This window comes from Bufo bufo, chromosome 5 (genome assembly GCF_905171765.1).
Source record: "Bufo bufo chromosome 5, aBufBuf1.1, whole genome shotgun sequence".
NCBI lineage: Eukaryota > Metazoa > Chordata > Amphibia > Anura > Bufonidae > Bufo > Bufo bufo.
The window spans coordinates 484,160,970-484,182,609 of NC_053393.1; the positions used below are offsets into that span (position 1 = coordinate 484,160,970).

General features: G+C 42.9%; 1 protein-coding gene across 1 annotated transcript in view; it reads right to left on the minus strand.

Annotated features, from left to right (window-relative positions):
- PTPRN2 (protein tyrosine phosphatase receptor type N2) overlaps positions 1 to 21,640 on the minus strand; it is a 1,243,324-nt gene that overhangs the window by 688,283 nt on the left and 533,401 nt on the right. The window contains exon 11 of the mRNA XM_040434195.1: positions 1,725 to 1,804. Coding sequence (XP_040290129.1) covers positions 1,725 to 1,804 — 80 coding nt within the window. The remainder of the gene's footprint in view (positions 1 to 1,724; positions 1,805 to 21,640) is intronic.

Sequence of the window (21,640 nt, forward strand, 5' to 3'; positions counted from 1 at the left end):
CCCTCCTCACATACTCACTCTAGTCTACTCTCTCTTTCATCAGAAAGTAGGACCAGCCCACTCCTGCCCCCCTGAATAGGATGGAACAGGGTGCTTAACCCTTTCCCTGTCAACCATACCAGGCCATGCTGGGTGTACATTATATTAAATAACATAACATTACATGATCAAAAAACAAACCTATTTGCAGATAACCCCTGCACTAGGGTACTTACTGTATGCCATTTTCTTTTCAACAAAACATCTTCGCTGCAAAATTATATTTAAAGGGACATTTCCATAATTATTTTAATTTTCTATGTCATTTTTTTTATTTATAAAAAAATGGGTGGATTGTTTTTGGAGATGTATTCTCCATGTATTCTGCATCCTGTCCTGGAACTTCCTCTTTACTTGCAGTTTTAGCACAGCAAACAGCCTCATTTAACTCTCTCAGTCAGACCATCACTCCAGAGAGAGAGTGTCATGGACGTACTGAGATATACGGACGTCCCTGCGACAGTGAGTGTCAGGAGATCTTTGAGACTGGCAACACGTGGTTTGATTTGACAGGTTTACCTTGTGGATCAATAGGAGTCTGTGTTGTTTCTTAACTTCCAGGTGTTTCTATTGTGATCATTTAGCTTTCCCTATTTATAGTTGTTTCTCCCACAATTCTGTGCGGTTTATAGCTTCAGTTGGACCTGTGGATAGCTGGTCTTTGGATCTCGGCTGAGTTCCTGGTGCTGCCATAGCTTCTTGAAAGTTAAGTGTTACATTTCCCTTTTGTATTTAATTTAGGATTTTCTGTGTGTTGCATTTCCTTGTTGTTTTGTATTAGGCCTCAGGAAGACTCCCGTTCATCCTTCCTTTTGGAGGAACAGGTTGTCTCATTCCTGTCATTAGTACCAGGGTCCTTTAGAATTAGATAGGACTTTAGGTATTCCTGTGTATGAACTCACCTACCTTTTGGGTCTGTTCATACTGGTAGCCAGTCAGGGCTTTGGTTAGGGTTTTCATTAGGAGGTGTCCATCTTCCTTCCCTAGTTTTCAGGCCATATTTCCTTTTCCCTTTCCCTTCTATGTTTGGTCTGGGGTTTCCCTTCCACATTAGAGCGTGACAGAGAGCTCCTTAAAGTGACTCAATTAGAGCATCACACATTACCCCAATCAATGAAAGGCAACATTATTTTCTCTAGGCCTATCATGAGAACAATAGGGCTATCATACAGAAGGAATGAAAGGAGGACATACAGACTGAGGCAATGGGAAGGCTGCATAGGGCACTAGACTTCCTCCAGTTTTCAGGCAAAATAGCATTCAAAGGAAGCGCACTCAGGATGAACCCCATATTTCTCAAACATCCCTACCATTTTTTTCTGACCAAAAACAACATTCATTGGTTACAGAAAAAAAGAACGAATTCCTAAAGGCTCCTAAGATCTAACGTCATTACTGTATATACTACATGACTGCAGATGGGACAGTAACTATAGGGAATGCATGTATTGTTAGTTGCACCCAGGCCCTGTAGCTGGAGGTTGCCCGATGCTGATTCTGCACTGGAGAACTCAACTTTATATTATTATGACCCTAATTATTCCAAGAATGGAAGGTCCACTTTGCTGACAAAAAGCTGATCCAGCAAATCAAATCCGTCAGATCCTTCCACATGGAGAAGTAATCCTTGTGTTGGTAAGCAATTTACGTAAAGTATAGCTGGCAATAAAACAGAAGAGGCGTACCTGCTGCCTTCACCACATCTTCTGTGGTCATATTCTGGATGCTGGAGCGCACTTGGAAGATGACGGCTGATCCTGACACACTGCAGAGGTTAAACAGGAAAGAACAGAGTAAATTGACTAGAAATCGATAACTTTACTATTATTTATTTATTTATTATCGCCAACTTTTTTATTTTATTTTTTATTTATACAGGATTGGTAACTTTGCATTTATGTTTCAATGTATTTGATTTTCTGTATTTGATGCTATGGTTGTCCCTGGAGTTAATGACACATTTGTATGTATACCCGCCTGTCTACAGCCACTCGGCCAGAATAATATAAAACGTAGGAAAACACACCTATGCTACTATGGCAACAACATTCAGGGTAGGATTTGTCACGATGGCCGCAGCCGTACAAAATCAGATATTCACAAGAGAAGGAGGTCCGTGTGGTGTGATGAGGAGAAATCAAAAGAGATTGAAAGAAAGGCAGTGTGATCACAAAGTAAACCGCAAAACGACACATCAAGTGTAACGGCATTGTAAAGAATGGCGGAGGCAAGGCAGACTTTGATTTAAATGAATAGAGAAGGCTATGAACGATTTTCCACAAAATAAGTAAGTTGAAAGGAAGGCATCAAGTGTATGTATTATGTAAAAGACAGTTTCTTCCACACATCTCAGAATGTGAGAGTCTGCAAACAGAACACAAGGATTGAATATTCCAAGCCTCACAGTAAAGAAGTATTCAGCTGTGATAATTTTACATTGAAAATGGGGTCGGAGAGGGCAAAAATGAGAAATGATGAGTACTCACATTATCCCCCGCATCACTGGTGTTCAGCTATTCAGGTCCTTGCTCCTTGCTCCTATCCACTTCCTCTTCTCTGACTCAATACACCAGGATCGGCCTGTCCTCCCGACTCAGCCAATCACTGACTGAGGCACACCAGTGTGTCCAGTGATTGGCTGTGCAGGCACACCACGCCTTTAACAGTGTAACAAGCCCAAGAAGAGTTAGTGGAGAGGCGTGTGGACCGGAGCAGAGACTGAACAGCAGCAGAAAGGGATCGGTAAAGTGAGTACTCACTGTTTGTTATTTTGGCCCTCTTTGACCTCATTTTTATTTAAAATTATCACACCAGACTACCCTTTTAAGTTGCCTATACACCTTCAATGATTGTCGGCCAAATGCTCATTCGGCTGACAGCTATCCCTCCTGACTTCTCCATACACATGCACACTTGGCTCAACCAAGCGTGGATAAGTTAGTCAAGAGGACCCCACATACATAAGATAGCAAGCCGGTCCTGCTGTTTAAGTTTATGGGGGTCATTAAGTTCCATTTACAAGCAATAGTGTCAGGTCTCAAAGAGCAAACGCTTCCGTAATTCTTTCACTGCCAGGGGTGTTTGAACATATTGCACCTCTGGTAGGCAGGACAATGTTCGCAGTTTTGACATAATCAAATATAACCAAAAATTTGTAAAAATCATACAAACCCCCCAAAACCATATATTTTATGAAAGTAGACATATGGCACATTGTCAAGACGCCAATCAGCACTTTATACACACAAACACCTCCATGCAACTTTGCGTCAAAGTGTAATTTTTCATACAAATTGCATATCAGTTAATATTAGAGGTAAAAGTGTAACCCAAGCAGAAAGTTATATGGTCCACAACCCTTAAATATAAATGTTTATTATGTGTAGAGTTCATGCATACAACTTAGACCTAAATTTAAATGCACATTATCTTAATAAAATCACTAGAACTGGAAAGACCAAAAATCTGGTTTTAAGCTGATAATTTTAAAACAACCTATAAACTAGATTGACAAAAATCCTTAAAAATTAAGTGAACCCCCATAACCGACATATGTCCTATATCTTCTGAAAACAGATAACCTGATTTTTGCAGCTGTCTTGACGGACTGTTGACAGTCATGTGCACCTTCATATCACTTTGTGACATAAAAAAAAATGCATCAAACAAACATTTGCAACTAAAACTCACATCAAAGTAAAAGTTTATGCATAAAAACAATATAAATGTAATATGTCAAGATTTGCAAATCTCATATTATATACCACAAATGTATACATGAACAAGAGCTTGTGCTCTTAAAAACACTAGAACACAGGCCATGTATTATATAGTCGTCATCCACATACAGTATGCTTTGACAATGTATACTGCACACGGCAAACAGCTTCTATATTACCAAAATTTACATTTTCTGAGAGTGCAAAACACACTGTGTATAAAAATATAACCTACTAATTACAGTAATTCACACAATCACCTTCAGGAAACTTTGCAGGAAACAGTGTCCTTGTGATAAATAAAATATAGTCCGCAAAAGGTTGTAATATGTGGGGCGTTCATACATATCACAAGTGTACATTGAATGTTACATGTGTTAAAGAAATGCAGAAACTGCAGGAATGCACCAAGCAACTTTAGCATGCAAGTATTGAGAAGTATGTATTTAGTATGTATTTTCCATCCTCCTATACAAATTGTAATCCTAATTAACCTAATATAAGGCAGCTTTTAGACTGGTATGATATGCGTACTTTATTACTCCCGTATTATGGAACCAAACTCCTGAGCGTCCTGCAGTTCATGAGCAAATAACAGCGACAGTCTGGGAGTCAAAATGTATTTTCTTGCTGTTAAAAATATTTTCCATCTGTTAAAAATGTATTAAATATAGTCTCTAGTAATAATTGTTATTGGTATCACTGCAGCGTGTAATGGGTATCTCTAGAGAAGCGGTCTGTATATTCTACTCTATAGATTAGGTTTAAACAGAAAAGGGACAGTATACATTGTAAACTATTGATGTTTCTGTGTTTGTAGTGCATTTGGTGCAACTTATTTGTCGCCGTGATCTGAACACTGCACTGGTAAACATCTGGATCATGGCATCAATAAACAGCTTAAATGGGCACCGAGGGGTGATTAGATGAGCAAGTGCTCATCTTCACATCCCTTTTCTGGAAAAAAAAAAACTAAAAACATACGCACTTGTGCAAGTATGCTCTCTGATTGAAGGAGGTTGCTAAAATGCACAGAGTCTTCTCTCTCCTCTTGCAGTCTGTCAGCACATCACCCACTGCCCCCTACCACTCTTCCCCTGGCTGACATTTCTTCTGGCCAAACTGGGGGAGTGTTACTTTATTCTTGCATATCTCAGGCTCTGTAACAGCTAGAGTTTCAAGCCAATCTCAGCTTTAAACGAGACCATAATGGCAGTGCTAGCTGCAATAAATCGCAAGCTAGAGTACATAGAAATATGAATGAAAGCGGCAGGTACATACAGCTTTCACTGAGACCCCCCTCTAAGGACTTTAACCTGTGATTTATTGCAGCTAGTGATTGTCAGCTTTAAAACAAGACCTGTATTGAACCTCCAACTGTTACACAGCCTGAGATCTAGCAAGGATATGAGATACTTCCTTTGCAGAGAAAGGGTTAAAAGGGTTGTCACCAATAAGGACATTTATTTCTCTTTGTATATACCTTTCAGTTTGTAATAAACTTTATTTAGTAGTCTTTATTAGAGTTGAGCGGACACCTGGATGTTCGGGTTCGGCAGGTTTGGCCGAACTTGAAAAAAAAGTTCGGGTTGGAACCCGAACTTGACCCCGAACCCCATTGAAGTCAATGGGGACCTGAACTTTTGGGCACTAAAATGGCTCTAAAATAGTCCTGGAAAGGGCTAGAGGGCTGCAAAAGGCATCGAAATGTGCTTAAGAGCATGACAACTGTTCTGCAAACAAATGTGGATAGGGAAATGACTTAAAATAACATAAAATACAGAAAAACTTAAAATAACAATCTGGATCTAGGAGTAGGAGGTTGAGGAGGCGGTGTATGGGTGGATGTGGCAGTGTAGGTTGACTTGGCGGTGTAGGTGGAAGCGGCGGTGAAGGAGGAATAGGTAGCCAACACTGATTTGTGTTATTTTTTATTTTTAAATTGGGGTATCCCCCAAAATATTGGGACATATAACAAAATAAAACAAAGAATAAGTGCACTTGAGTACAAGAATGGATGGTTGAGGCTGGTATAAATGTCTATTCTGCAGAAGGTACGGATAAGTCCTGTGGGATCCATGCCTGGTTCATTTTAATAAACGTAAGCTTGTCCACATTGGCTGCGGCCTGTGATAATGCTCTCTGCCGTGCTAAACACACGTTCACACTATGAGTAAGTAAACAGAGGGAAGGACGGCTCACCCCTGATTCAAGATGAAAAGGTGCACCAATCAGAAGTCGTACCCCGACCACCAAAAAGACAATTGTAATATAAAAAGAATGGGCACTCTTATACCTGGACCACACAGTTGGTAAAGCAACACTAATTTATTAATAGCATACATAAAAAGTTCATAGCAATGAATGAACAATGGTCACCATACAAAAAGTTCACCATACAGAAAGTTATATGCCCTATCTAAAATTTGACTCCTACAATAATAAAATTAATAAAAATTGACAATACAATATAATCATCAATCCGCTGATGTAGCTGATGAAATAAGAAGGTCAGGAGGACCACTATACACTGGCTGCAGGGCAGGTCAGCAACTCCAAGGCTGACAAAGCTTTTCCACATTTTGGCCATGCTAACCCTGCCTTCTCAGGTGCTGGTGGTGCCCCAGCTGCGTTGGCGACCTCTTCCTCCTCCTCTGCCTTCGCCTTCTGCTTCCACTGTGCCCCCGCTGTTAGGTGGGAATGCCATGATCAGCGTGCGCTTGTAGTCGCGCATCTTCCGATCAGTAACAGATGTTTTCACTACATTTAGTTTCCTGTCAGCAATGCAGAGCAGGGGTTCATTCACGGCAAAAGGGGGTTCATGTCAACCAGCAATAGAACAGAGGATTTTGAGAGATTTAGGCCTCTGTCACCCAGGCACAGCAGGGGTTCATTTACGGCAAAAGGGGGTTCTTGTCACCCAGCAATAGAACAGAGGATTTTGAGAGATTTAGCCCCCTGTCACCCAGGCTCAGCAGGGGTTCATTCACGGCAAACGGGGGTTCATGTCACCCAGCAATGGAACAGACGATTTTGAGAGATTTAGGCCCCTGTCACCCAGGCTCAGCAGGGGTTCATTCACGGCAAAAGGGGGTTCATGTCACCCAGCAATGGAACAGACGATTTTGAGAGATTTAGGCCCCTGTCACCTAGGCACAGCAGGGGTTCATTCATGGCAAAAGGGGGTTCATGTCACCCAGCAATACAACAGAGGGTTTTGAGAGATTTAGGCCCCTGTCACCCAGGCACAGCAGGGGTTTGTATACGCCAAAAATGGTAAAATGTCACCCGACAATTGAAAATAAGAATTTTTTCAATTTAGGGCACTAAAATTGGCACTTTTTTTTAAATTAAAATGGCTTTAAAATAGTCCTTGAAAAGGCTAGTGGGATGTAAAAGGCAGTAAAATGTGCTTAAGAGCATGGCAACTGCTCTGCAAACAAATGTGGATAGGGAAATAACTTAAAATGAAATAAAATAACTAAAAATTACAAATTATTAACCTGCAACTCAGAGAAGGAGGTGGATATGGAGTCGGAGGTTGAGGAGGCGGTGAATGTGGTGTTGTAGGTGGAGGCAGCAATGGAGGAGGTAGCCAACAATGTTTTTTTTTTTTTTTTATTGGGGTAGGTAGCCCCCAAAATATTGGGACAAATAAAAATAAAATAAAACAAAGAATCATTGCACTTGACTTGAGTACAAGAATGTATGTTTGATGGTGGTATAAATGTCTATTCTGCACAAGGTATAGACAAGTCTTGTAGGATCCAAGCCTGGTTCATTTTAATGAACGTGAGCTTGTCCACATTGGCTGTGGACAGGCGGCGGCTCTGGTCTGTAATGACGCCTCCTGCCGTGCTAAATACACGTTCAGAGAGTACACTGGCTGCAGGGCAGGCCAGCACCTCCAAGGCATACAGGGCAAGCTCTGGCCATGTGGACAATTTGGAGACCCAGAAGTTGAATGGGGCAGAACCATCAGTCAGTACGTGTAGGCGTGTGCACAGGTACTGTTCCACCATGTTGTTCAAATGCTGCCTCCTGCTAACACGCTCCATGTCAGCAGTTGGGGCCGGTTGTTGCGGCGAGGTGACAAAGCTTTTCAACATGTCGGCCATGCTAACCCTGCCTTCTGAGGTGCTGGCGCTGACACAGCTGCGTTGGCGGCCTCTTCCTCCTCCCCTGCCTTCGCCTTGTGCTTCCACTTGTCCCCCGGCATCAGTCGGGAATGCTCTCAGGAGCGCGTCTACCAGTGTGCGCCTGTAATCGCGCATCTTCCGATCACGCTCCAGTGAGGGAATTAAGGACGGCACATTGTCTTTGTAACGGGGATCCAGCAGGGTGGCCACCCAGTAGTCAGCACACATTAAAATGTGGGCAACTCTGCAGTCGTTGCGCAGGCACTGCAGCATGTAGTCGCTCATGTGTGCCAGGCTGCCCAGAGGTAAGGACAATCTGTCCTCTGTGGGAGGCGTATCGTCTGCGTCCTCCGTATCCCCCCAGGCACACACCAGTGATGGATCCAGAGCTCTCCCCACTCATTGATCCAATTGTTCTGCTAAATTTTTACATGCAATTACAAAAGTTTTCAGATCCAGGTGCTGGTTTAAAAAATGTTTTTCATGGCACAACTCCTTTAACCACCTCCGGACCGCCTAACGCAGGATCGCGTTCCGGAGGTGGCAGCCCTGCGCACAGTCACGCATATACGCGTCATCTCGCGAGACGCGAGACTTCCTGTGAACGCGCGCACACAGGCGCGCGCGCTCACAGGAACGGAAGGTAAGAGAGTTGATCTCCAGCCTGCCAGCGGCGATCGTTCGCTGGCAGGCTGGAGATGTGTTTTTTTTAACCCCTAACAGGTATATTAGACGCTGTTTTGATAACAGCGTCTAATATACCTGCTACCTGGTCCTCTGGTGGTCCCCTTTGTTTGGATCGACCACCAGAGGACACAGGTAGCTCAGTAAAGTAGCACCAAGCACCACTACACTACACTACACCCCCCCCCCGGTCACTTATTAACCCCTTATTAGCCCCTGATCACCCCTAATCACCCCTGATCACCCCATATAGACTCCCTGATCACCCCCCTGTCATTGATTACCCCCCTGTCATTGATCAACCCCCTGTAAAGCTCCATTCAGACGTCCGCATGATTTTTACGGATCCACTGATAGATGGATCGGATCCGCAAAACGCATCCGGACGTCTGAATGAAGCCTTACAGGGGCGTGATCAATGACTGTGGTGATCACCCCATATAGACTCCCTGATCACCCCCCTGTCATTGATTACCCCCCTGTCATTGATTACCCCCCTGTAAAGCTCCATTCAGACGTCCGCATGATTTTTACGGATCCACTGATAGATGGATCGGATCCGCAAAACGCATCCGGACGTCTGAATGAAGCCTTACAGGGGCATGATCAATGACTGTGGTGATCACCCAATATAGACTCCCTGATCACCCCCCTGTAAAGCTCCATTCAGATGTCCGCATGATTTTTACGGATGCACTGATACATGGATCGGATCCGCAAAACGCATCCGGTCGTCTGAATGAAGCCTTACAGGGGCATGATCAATGACTGTGGTGATCACCCCCCTGTCATTGATTACCCCCCTGTAAAGCTCCATTCAGATGTCCGCATGATTTTTACGGATGCACTGATAGATGGATCGGATCCGCAAAACGCATCCGGACGTCTGAATGAAGCCTTACAGGGGCATGATCAATGACTGTGGTGATCACCCCATATAGACTCCCTGATCACCCCCCTGTCATTGATTACCCCCCTGTCATTGATTACCCCCCTGTAAAGCTCCATTCAGACGTCCGCATGATTTTTACGGATGCACTGATAGATGGATCGGATCCGCAAAACGCATCCGGACGTCTGAATGAAGCCTTACAGGGGCGTGATCAATGACTGTGGTGATCACCCCATATAGACTCCCTGATCACCCCCCTGTCATTGATTACACCCCTGTCATTGATTACCCCCCTGTAAAGCTCCATTCAGACGTCCGCATGATTTTTACGGATGCACTGATAGATGGATCGGATCCGCAAAACGCATCCGGACGTCTGAATGAAGCCTTACACGGGCGTGATCAATGACTGTGGTTATCACCCCATATAGACTCCCTGATCACCCCCCTGTCATTGATCACCCCCCTGTCGATGATCAACCCCCCTGTCATTGATCAACCCCCCTGTCATTGATCACCCCCCCTGTCATTGATCACCCCTCTGTAAGGTTCCATTCAGATATTTTTTTGGCCCAAGTTAGCGGAATTTTTTTTTTTTTTTCTTACAAAGTCTCATATTCCACTAACTTGTGTCAAAAAATAAAATCTCACATGAACTCCCCATACCCCTCACGGAATCCAAATGCGTAAAATTTTTTAGACATTTATATTCCAGACTTCTTCTCACGCTTTAGGGCCCCTAGAATGCCAGGGCAGTATAAATACCCCACATGTGACCCCATTTCGGAAAGAAGACACCCCCAGGTATTCCGTGAGGGGCATATTGAGTCCATGAAAGATTTAAATTTTTGTCCCAAGTTAGCGGAACGGGAGACTTTGTGAGAAAAAAATAAAAAATATCAATTTCCGCTAACTTGTGCCAAAAAAAAAAAATTTCTATGAACTCGCCATGCCCCTCATTGAATACCTTGGGGTGTCTTCTTTCCAAAATGGGGTCACATGTGGGGTATTTATACTGCCCTGGCATTCTAGGGGCCCCAAAGCGTGAGAAGAAGTCTGGTATCCAAATGTCTAAAAATGCCCTCCTAAAAGGAATTTGGGCACCTTTGCGCATCTAGGCTGCAAAAAAGTGTCACACATCTGGTATCGCCGTACTCAGGAGAAGTTGGGGAATGTGTTTTGGGGTGTCATTTTACATATACCCATGCTGGGTGAGATAAATATCTTGGTCAAATGCCAACTTTGTATAAAAAAATGGGAAAAGTTGTCTTTTGCCAAGATATTTCTCTCACCCAGCATGGGTATATGTAAAATGACACCCCAAAACACATTCCCCAACGTCTCCTGAATACGGCGATACCACATGTGTGACACTTTTTTGCAGCCTAGGTGGGCAAAGGGGCCCATATTCCAAAGAGCACCTTTAGGATTTCACAGGTCATTTACCTACTTACCACACATTAGGGCCCCTGGAAAATGCCAGGGCAGTATAACTACCCCACAAGTGACCCCATTTTGGAAAGAAGACACCCCAAGGTATTCCGTGAGGGGCATGGCGAGTTCCTAGAATTTTTTATTTTTTGTCACAAGTTAGTGGAAAATGATGATTTTTTTTTTTTTTTTTTTTTTCATACAAAGTCTCATATTCCACTAACTTGTGACAAAAAATAAAAAGTTCCATGAACTCACTATGCCCATCAGCGAATACCTTGGGGTCTCTTCTTTCCAAAATGGGGTCACTTGTGGGGTAGTTATACTGCCCTGGCATTCTAGGGGCCCAAATGTGTGGTAAGGAGTTTGAAATCAAATTCTGTAAAAAATGACCTGTGAAATCCGAAAGGTGCTCTTTTGTATATGGGCCCCTTTGCCCACCTAGGCTGCAAAAAAGTGTCACACATCTGGTATCTCCGTAATCGGGAGAAGTTGGGGAATGTGTTTTGGGGTGTCATTTTACATATACCCATGCTGGGTGAGAGAAATATCTTGGCAAAAGACAACTTTTCCCATTTTTTTATACAAAGTTGGCATTTGACCAAGATATTTATCTCACCCAGCATGGGTATATGTAAAAAGACACCCCAAAACACATTCCTCAACTTCTCCTGAGTACGGAGATACCAGATGTGTGACACTTTTTTGCAGCCTAGGTGGGCAAAGGGGCCCACATTCCAAAGAGCACCTTTCGGATTTCACAGGTCATTTACCTACTTACCACACATTTGGGCCCCTAGAATGCCAGGGCAGTATAACTACCCCACAAGTGACCCCATTTTGGAAAGAAGAGACCCCAAGGTATTCGCTGATGGGCATAGTGAGTTCATGGAAGTTTTTATTTTTTGTCAGAAGTTTGTGGAATATGAGACTTTGTATGAAAAAAAAAAAAAAAAAATCATCATTTTCCACTAACTTGTGACAAAAAATAAAAAATTCTAGGAACTCGCCATGCCCCTCACGGAATACCTTGGGGTGTCTTCTTTCCAAAATGGGGTCACTTGTGGGGTAGTTATACTGCCCTGGTATTCTAGGGGCCCAAATGTGTGGTAAGGAGTTTGAAATCAAATTCAGGAAAAAATGAGGAGTGAAATCCGAAAGGTGCTCTTTGGAATATGGGCCCCTTTGCCCACCTAGGCTGCAAAAAAGCGTCACACATCTGGTATCCCCGTACTCAGGAGAAGTTGAGGAATGTGTTTTGGGGTGTCTTTTTACATATACCCATGCTGGGTGAGATAAATATCTTGGTCAAATGACAACTTTGTATAAAAAAATGGGAAAAGTTGTCTTTTGCCAAGATATTTCTCTCACCCAGCATGGGTATATATAAAATGACACCCCAAAACACATTCCCCACCTTCTCCTGAGTACGGAGATACCAGATGTGTGACACTTTTTTGCAGCCTAGGTGGGCAAAGGGGCCCATATTCCAAAGAGCACCTTTCGGATTTCACAGGTCATTTTTTACTGAATTTGATTTCAAACTCCTTACCACACATTTGGGCCCCTAGAATGCCAGGGCAGTATAACTACCCCACAGGTGACCCCATTTTGGAAAGAAGAGACCCCAAGGTATTCTCTGATGGGCATAGTGAGTTCATAGAACTTTTTATTTTTTGTCACAAGTTAGTGGAATATGAGACTTTGTAAGAAAAAAAAAAAAAAAAAAAAAATCATCATTTTCCGCTAACTTGTGACAAAAAATAAAAAGTTCTATGAACTCACTATGCCCATCAGCGAATACCTTAGGGTGTGTACTTTCAGAAATGGGGTCATTTGTGGGGTGTTTGTACTGTCTGGGCATTGTAGAACCTCAGGAAACATGACAGGTGCTCAGAAAGTCAGAGCGGCTTCAAAAAGCGGAAATTCACATTTTTGTACCATAGTTTGTAAACGCTATAACTTTTACCCAAACCATTTTTTTTTTACCCAAACATTTTTTTTTTATCAAAGACATGTAGAACTATAAATTTAGAGCAAAATTTCTATATGGATCTCGTTTTTTTTGCAAAATTTTACAACTGAAAGTGAAAAATGTCATTTTTTTGCAAAAAAATCTTTAAATTTCGATTAATAACAAAAAAAGTAAAAATGTCAGCAGCAATGAAATACCACTAAATGAAAGCTCTATTAGTGAGAAGAAAAGGAGGTAAAATTCATTTGGGTGGTAAGTTGCATGACCGAGCAATAAACGGTGAAAGTAGTGTAGGTCAGAAGTGTAAAAAGTGGCCTGGTCTTTCAGGGTGTTTAAGCACTGGGGGCTGAGGTGGTTAAAGGGGTTGTCCCATCTCAGATATTGGGGGTAAACAATTTCTTATAGGTGCAGATTCTACCTCTGGGACTCACACCTGTACTTAGAACGGAGCCCGCAAAGTCCCAGAGCGCACCCTGCGAATGCGAGACCGCCCTTCATTCATTCCTATGGCAGCGCTGAAAATAGCCGAGTGCTGGCTCTGCAATTTCCATCAGCCCCAAAGAAGTGAATGGAGCGGTGGTAGTGCTTGTGCTGTGCACTTCCCATTCATTTCAATAGAACTTCTGAAAATAGCCGAGCATGGGCTCGGCTATTTTCGGTGCTCCCTTAGGAATGCATGGAGGACAGCCGCACATGAGGACTTTGTGGGCTCCGTTTTAAGCATAGGTGCGGGTCTCAGAGGTGGGAACCGCACCTATTAGACATTGGGGACATGTCCTAGCAATTTGCCCCCAATGCCTGAGATGGGACAACAATTCTGGAATTATGCAAGAATGTACTTCTAAAAATATTATGCAATTTCATTAGAAATCGACCTATACTTGCGCAAAATTTCCTTGGCAAGGTGGGCGCCTGACTTAGGGATATACAGTGATAGAGCATGTACTTAGAAATGTTATAAAATGCGATTAAATATTTGTCGCACATACCGATGGCTCAGTATTGGCTGTAGGAATTGCAGTAGGGGTGGAAGGATAAAACGACACACTTAGAGGTCATGCGCTGTATACCTATTATCAAGACGCATTGTTGCGCGATACACTGTGAGCCGATTTGGCATGCTGACTGCACGACAGTACCTAGTATTAATATAAAATGCCGGTTTCTGCTTGGAAAATAGAATCGCTCTGCAACAACTTGTTATTTTCTCCGCAAGTGGCATAATCATTTTAAAGTGTTACATAAAGGAACTGAAATTGCCTATTTATAGCCTAATAATGAACACCTGATGACTTTATAACGTAAAATCTCACAAACCAAATTGATGTGATCACAAACATACATCAAATGCTCGAGTTTACTATCAATAGGCAGATAAAGTGCCTTTTTTGTACTGAGCGTTGCTTTAGAAAATTGTAAGATATCTCTGGAATATCTCACACGCTTAACATGATGCGTTTCCCATGTATATGAACAGAAATATATTCTGCTAGTGTTTCATATGTTATAAAATAGAAAGCATGTGGTCATGACTTACTTAAAAGGGTATTGGTTGACATTATCTCCTAGCCACAGGATAGAGGATAACTATTAGATCGGTGGGGATCCTAGCAGTAGGACCCCCACCAATAGTAGTACCCCCTGCAGCTCCCCTGAAATAAATGAAGCGACCAGTTGGGCATACATGCGGCTGCTGCATTCATTTCTATGGGAATTCCAGAGACAGCCAAGCACTATGCTCGGCTATCTCCGAAAGGTGTCAGAGCTAGCTGAGATCGTGAGCCTAATAAAATAATTGCTTCTACACTGCTTATGAACATCAAAGGGGCATCATATGTGTCTGTAAGTGTGATTTATCCCTCCTTATCTGTTCTAAGCTCTGGAGCCAAAAGCAAACATAGTGGAAACTAAGGAGAAGGATGTCAAAGCAGTACAGTTCTGGCAGAAGGAAGACATCCCCTGCTTCTGAGTGAGATGGTTCTAGCTGTGCAGCTGAAACAGGGAATAATGTGGCTGAAAAAAACTTGAGAGGCCCAAACATAACTGTTCCTTCACAGTTATGATTGTACAGAGCATTATGCAAACATTTTAACACTTTAAGTCGGAAAGATGCCAGATTCAATTATAATCAATGAGGATCCACAGGTGAGTGGCAGTGGCTACTATGCCAGATACAGTAATTCTGGTAGTTTGTTCCTTTGCAAGAAGAGACCACCCGATTACCTTAGTGGAGATGTGAACACAGCCAAACATGACTGAATTATATGTAAAATCTCAAACATTAGTGCAAAATATGACAAAGGTACCTAGGTCCGCTGCCTGTACATAGAGGCAGGCATCTCTTTAATTTGATACCTACTGTCAATTTCATCTTGTCTTTGACGTAAATCTCAGCTTAGTGAAGGTACTGTTTTGCCTTAGAGACCAGCCATTTATGAAGATTTAGTGCAGAGTGGTAACTCCTAGACTAGTGATACCTTCTGGAAGTGAAGCATTGCTACTAAGTCTCCATCCAAGGCATCTCAACCAGCCAGTCAAAATCCTACTCTGTACTGATGAGGGGCAAACACCCCAAAACAGCTGTCTGCAGATGGATATTTGCCTTGGCTATTTCCAATTGTCATGTTACAAGGCTTATTAAAAAGTTAGACACCAAACATAGGTAGCGAGTCGACTTCCAGAAGTTGGCACTAGTTCTCTTTCTCTGGTTGATACCTCTTTGAAGGTACAGCTCAAAATGTGGAACACGGGCCAGATACTTTATGATTTATATTATGGTGGTAGATTTTAAAAGCCTTTTTTGGCTTTCTGAAGTTTTTAATGATGACCCAATGATTAGATATTCAGTTGTCCCACTAGGAAGTAGTTGTCCGCATGCCCTACTAGAGTCCCGTCAGTGCCTCCATGGAGTATCTGTGGCTCCTCCTCTGACAGTCTTGACCCCTCCACAGGGTAAATTAATAGTTTGCCGCAATATCTTTGGCAATAAGAGCTGATCACTGGGGGATTCAGAAGCCTCATCAATCAGCTGTTCAGTGGCTAGACTTCATTTTCATAAAGTACAACCCCTTCAAGTTACTCAGCTATTTCGACAATTTACTTGCTAGCTTGATTTCTTACCTTACTATTAAGAGAACAATATTGGGGCTATTATTGCTCAATGGTAGCAACTATCCCATAAAACTTAATTAGGCACAATGAAAATGTTTATATCAATCCTTATACTTGCTTGCATACTTTGGTGGTATACCTTCACAATAATATACTGTACATGGGGTCTCCTGGGAGATATGCTGCTACCTGATACCTCTTTGACTAGGATTGTGTAAAATGTGCTAGTACCTCAAGTCAGATTCACAGGATTTTTTGAGTGATTGCCAATAAAGTTTCGTTCCCATCTCCGTTCGGCGTTACCGTATCCAGCATAGCCAGACACTGCCGGTTGCCCATTCACTACAACGGGATCTGGCGAGGATTCAGAGGGTTTCCAGAATAAATACCAGTTTTCTGATGGAAAAATAGTGCAGCACGCAGAAATTGCATTCCTGCCAGATCCTCTTATGGTGAATGGGAATCTGGCGGTTCTAGGTGGTGCATAGAGTAACTCCGGTAGCCTGCTCCTCTGCTGGAACAGACTACCGTAGTTACCAAACACAAATGTGAACCTACCTCATGGTTGTCATATAGAAAAGCTCTTTAGCTCGGTTTGTGGCAGAATAGCTGATAAGGAGGAATCAAGGTGACAATCATTACAACTTATAGTAAATGACACAGTTTGGGCCACTTTTCCCAGGAATAGAGGGGGGGGGGGGGGGTCCTTCTTATACTAAAGATGTGACAATCAATGTTATCCACTTTGATTTTGATATTATGGCTAATTGTATATATATACAGTATATAATGTATTCCATTTTTACTGCATAAGAATTAATTAGCCTGTGCTACACCATATCTCTATCACTTAGGAAGAGGCAGCACTGTTGTAGTCTATTAAAAATTAAAACCCTCCAAACAGTAAGGTTTGTTATCAGCAAAGGGCAGCCAGGTTCAAGCTCTAATTGTTCTATGTTCTAAATTGCTTACATTCTGGTGTAATCTCTGTAAATTGTGATAGCTTGCCAAGAAAATCTTTTAAACAGCAAGTAAACTGCCTATTAGACACTGATATATATACAAGCCTGTTTATCACTGGCCTCAATTATGTATCTAAAAAAACAGAAGTGTTTCCACTTGGCTAGCTATATCAAGCACCATATCTGTAGCATTCAGTGGTGGGAATCCAGCTTCAGATATTGCACATGAAGGGTAAGCAAAGTCTTAAAGAGGTATTTCTAAATTGTACTATTATGGCATAATGCTAGCATATCCCATAACACATCTGACTAATGGGGTGCCAACCTCTGAGACCCTAAAAACAAAGGAATCAAGGTCCCTATATAATATCTGTACCGCCTGGCTCCTGGCCACTAATTGCTGGTGGTCCAACCTCAGAGATACCTGCAGTTCCTGAGAACATGGGGCAAAGGTCTGCACCACAGCTCTGCCAACCACTGATGGAAGGAGGTTCAACCTATAAGACCCATTGCTGATCCTGAGAAGGAAGGAATCAATTTCTACTGCACAGCAACGTTTGTGGAGGTACGAACTCTAGTACCTCGCAAATCCTGAGAACCGAGCTGCATTCACTTGAATAAAGTTGTAGTAGAGTTTCCTGATCATCGGGTGACCGGGAGCATTGCTGTGCAGTAAACATCAGTACATCTCCATTCAAGAGCCTGATTCACACTAGTGTCATGGCTTCTGAAGCCACAGCCATGATGGCTTTGAGGGATCCATTTTTGAAACTGGTGTCCATCAGGTTTCTGCTGGGTTTCCATTTTTTTTTTTACTTAAGGGTACAGCCACACATTAGGGTTTACTGATATAGTTTTGGAAACCAAAACCAGGAATGACTTCCAAAAAAGGTGAAGTTGTATCTGTCCTTTATACTTTCAATACTTTTATGAGCCACTCCTGATTTTGCCTTCCAAAACTGCTTAAAGTGTAACTGTCATATATTGTCAAAGTACCTTATGAAAATTTCGAAGGTAATACAAACTCTATGGGAGTAATTTATTAAGTTGAAATACGCCTATATTAGGTGTATTTCAGGAGCAGATTATGGCACAACGGTTAGTTATGCCACAATATGAGACTTCTGCCTGCTCACGCCAGGTCTAAAATTTGGGGCGTGGCGTGGAGAGGGGGAAGATGGCGGGCCAGCAGGCCCATCTCATTTACCATTTTCATAACTTCGGCGGAACCACTGCCATCTAAAATGCCAGTTTTAATAAACGTACCCCTATATATCCACTTCTGATGCATCCCATCCCTCAGCACATCTTTCTACTGCATATGGTCAAGGGACACTGGATATGATTTAGAGCTTATGCTATGCTGCATTTTTATAGGACTGCGCAACTCACTCCATTTTCTCTGAGTCGAATCATTCACTCATATAGGTACAAATAGAGCATCAGATTTTCCAATTATCCTCCTCCCACATCAGCTCCTGCGAAAAAAGACGCACTAATAGTGAAGCACTGTGAATGCTTCTCCCACGCGCTAATAGCTGGTATACTCACAAGCGCAGGTGGCACATCAAACCAGTATGTTCATCTAAAATTCCTCCGAATATATCTCTTCAATTGCTGTTCTCTAGAGCATAAAACACTCCAATAGTGAAGAACCGCTGTTTACTTTAAAAAAAAAATCCTTTTAATATACTCACAAGGGTAGGTTAGTAAAAACCGATAAAAAAATTCACAGCAATGTGCTCCTGGGCAGGCACCGCCTGGCTCAGTGGTCCTGTTACAATACGTGGATAATTTGCTCCTGTGTGCTGAAACCAATAAATGTTGCTGTGAAGCAACTATATCTCTTTTAATTTTCTTACATCAAAACAGAAGCTGCAGTTTTGTAAAAACAAGGTTGTATTTCTCGGACACTGTCTCTCCCATGGAGCTCACCACCGAAAAGCTGCACTCCAGCCACTAAATGCTGACGCCACCCCGGTGAGAGCCTTGAGACGTGAGGACATTTCAGTAAGTACATTTCAAAGAATGCTCGAACAAGCCCCTCCTGAGGAAAAAGAACTTTGGGTAAAACAAGGGGCCAAACCTGATGAACATGGAATTTGGAGAAACAAGGACAAAATTTGTCTACTCGCACCCTCTATACCCAGCTATGGCTCAGGAGGCCCACGTGCCCACTCACCTATCAGAAGGTGCCATGGTAAGTTTATTTAATGCAGGGTGGATTGATCCAGGATTTTCTACAGTAGCTGCTCGGTTTGTACAAGGATGTGTATAGTCTGTACATGAACAATCCCGGTCAAGTGGTGAAGACTCCAAGCAAGCACACCCCCAGGCCACTTTACCCATTCCAGAGACTGCAGATAGACTATATACAACTTATATGTAGAAAAATAGTTGCTTTTCCAGTTCACCATACCAGCTAAGGTGCACGGAACACGACCAGACCAGTCTTGATAGATGCAATACAAAAAATTTGACGTTCCAGCACACAGTAAATCCACACGGTTGTTCATCTTTATTGGTCTTCAAAATAGAATCAAATACAGCATGTATCTACACCCACCACCACCACCGTCCATGTAACCGTCCACGGTGGTGGTTGTAGATACATGCTGCAATTGATTATATTTTGAAGACCAATAAAGACGAACAACCGTGTGTCACGGCGGGCGTGCACTCAGAATAACAGAAACCTACCAACCAGGCTCTGGGCGAGAGACAGGGGAAGGGTCACCTCCTAGCTAATCCCTGACCTCTTTCCCTGCACTGCTCAGCCCACCTGCAGACCTTTAAGGTAGGTATGAGGTGTCCCCGTGCCTGGGCTGACAAAACCCTAACTTCCCTGAGATGGTGAAGAGGGGAAATAGGAGCAGCCTGCTCGCACAGAACCTGGATGGAAAAGATGACACAAAATAACTAAACCAGAAATCACACTTATCTCTCTGAGCTGGAACAGAGAACCTTCCTTCCTAGCTTCCAAGACCACAATGATTTGTATAATCCGCTCAGAGCACTGGGCTGGTGAGCCCTTTAAACTAATGACCCCACCCAGTGCACCTGATGAGAGGCGGATCCAGCACGGCTCCAAAACAAACACTAAACTCGTGCTGCAATCCTGGCCGACCTCAGCACATCGTCAGAGTGGGGCATGTCACCGTGTGGATTTATCGTGTGCTGGATTTTTGTATTGAGACTATATACAACTGCCTAAGGTAGGTGTATATGAATTTGTCCTTGTGTGTGTTGTTCTCTTTTCAGGGTGGCCGGAAGCCTTCCCAGTAGCAAAGGCAAATGCAAAGAACACAGCAAAGAAGTTGGTCAGTGAACTGGTGTGTAGGTATGGTGTCCCTGAAGTTATTGAATGAGACAGGATTATCCCCATTTGAGATTCTGTTTGGAGGTGCACCTAGATTAGGATAGTATTTTCCACAACAGTTGAAAATGAACAATGATAGCCTAACAAGCTACATGCGGGCCCTCACAAAGAGGCTTGAGCACACCCATAAACAAGTGTTTGCTTTCCTTCCAGATCCAGATTCAGTAGAAGGAACACACAGCCTGCAACAAGGAGAATGGGTTATGATAAAAATACATGTGAGAAAAGGCCTGGATCTCAGATTTGATGGTCCTTTCCAAGTCATGTTGACTACTCATACAGCAGTAAAGGTTGAAGGAGCGCCCAACTGGATACACGCTTCTCACTGCAAGAAAGCTCAGACGCCCCAAGATCCCCCTGCTGATCGCCGCCCTAATCCTTTGAACAACGGCCCTGTTTCAACAACTGAAGAATAACTGGGACAATGTACTTATCCAACACCACCAGGTGCTGTTTAGAGGACTCAATGACACTGACAGTAAAATTAAGGACTGTTGGATCTGTACTCACAGTCCCGTGAGTTCAAGAACTCTGCCTTATCTTGCAATCCCTTTGACTTTCAAAGAACTTATTCATATGTCTTGTTGACAGTTTGTCTCACAAAGAAGACCAGGGCCTGATGATGAAAAGTATAATTCCACTGCAGTCCCTCTCCCCATAGCAGGGTGGGTGGAGACTCCCTGGTGGCAAGACAAAGAATAATGTAAGTAGTGTTGACTATTAGAGATGAGCGAATTTTTTGACTTGCCGGTTTGCCGAATTTTTTGGGAAAAAGTTTGGTTCGATCCGAATGTCGAACAAATTATGTTAAAAAACGGCTATTTCCTGACTGTTGAGAGCCTTTATAGTGGTTTAGAACACTGTGCCTTAAAGTACCACGCATAGGGAGTCTGCTTTGGTAGTGAAATAATACCGTGAGTCCATATGACATGCAGATGACAGGCGTCGCTCTTAGAATCACTGCACACCTCACTTATTAGGGCAGTCACAGGGCCAAAACTGACCAAATAACTCAAGTATTAACTCAGCCTTACAGGTCCATGTTAGCGTCAAGAAGAAGCACACTCCTTTTACACAGTCGCCAGCTGATTCCACATAGATGTCTACAGAACCTGTTCTATTAAACGCATATACAAGTAGAGACCTCCACGGACAGAGTGTAGAGGGTGTCAGCAGTAAGTTTGTGTTGACGTCATTGATTAATTTGCCCTTCCTTTGATCCGTCAGAACAATTACCCACAAAAAACGGATCCTGTCTGCCGAGCATACGCCTTCACTCGGTCAGCATTTGCTCAATAATCCATCAGTA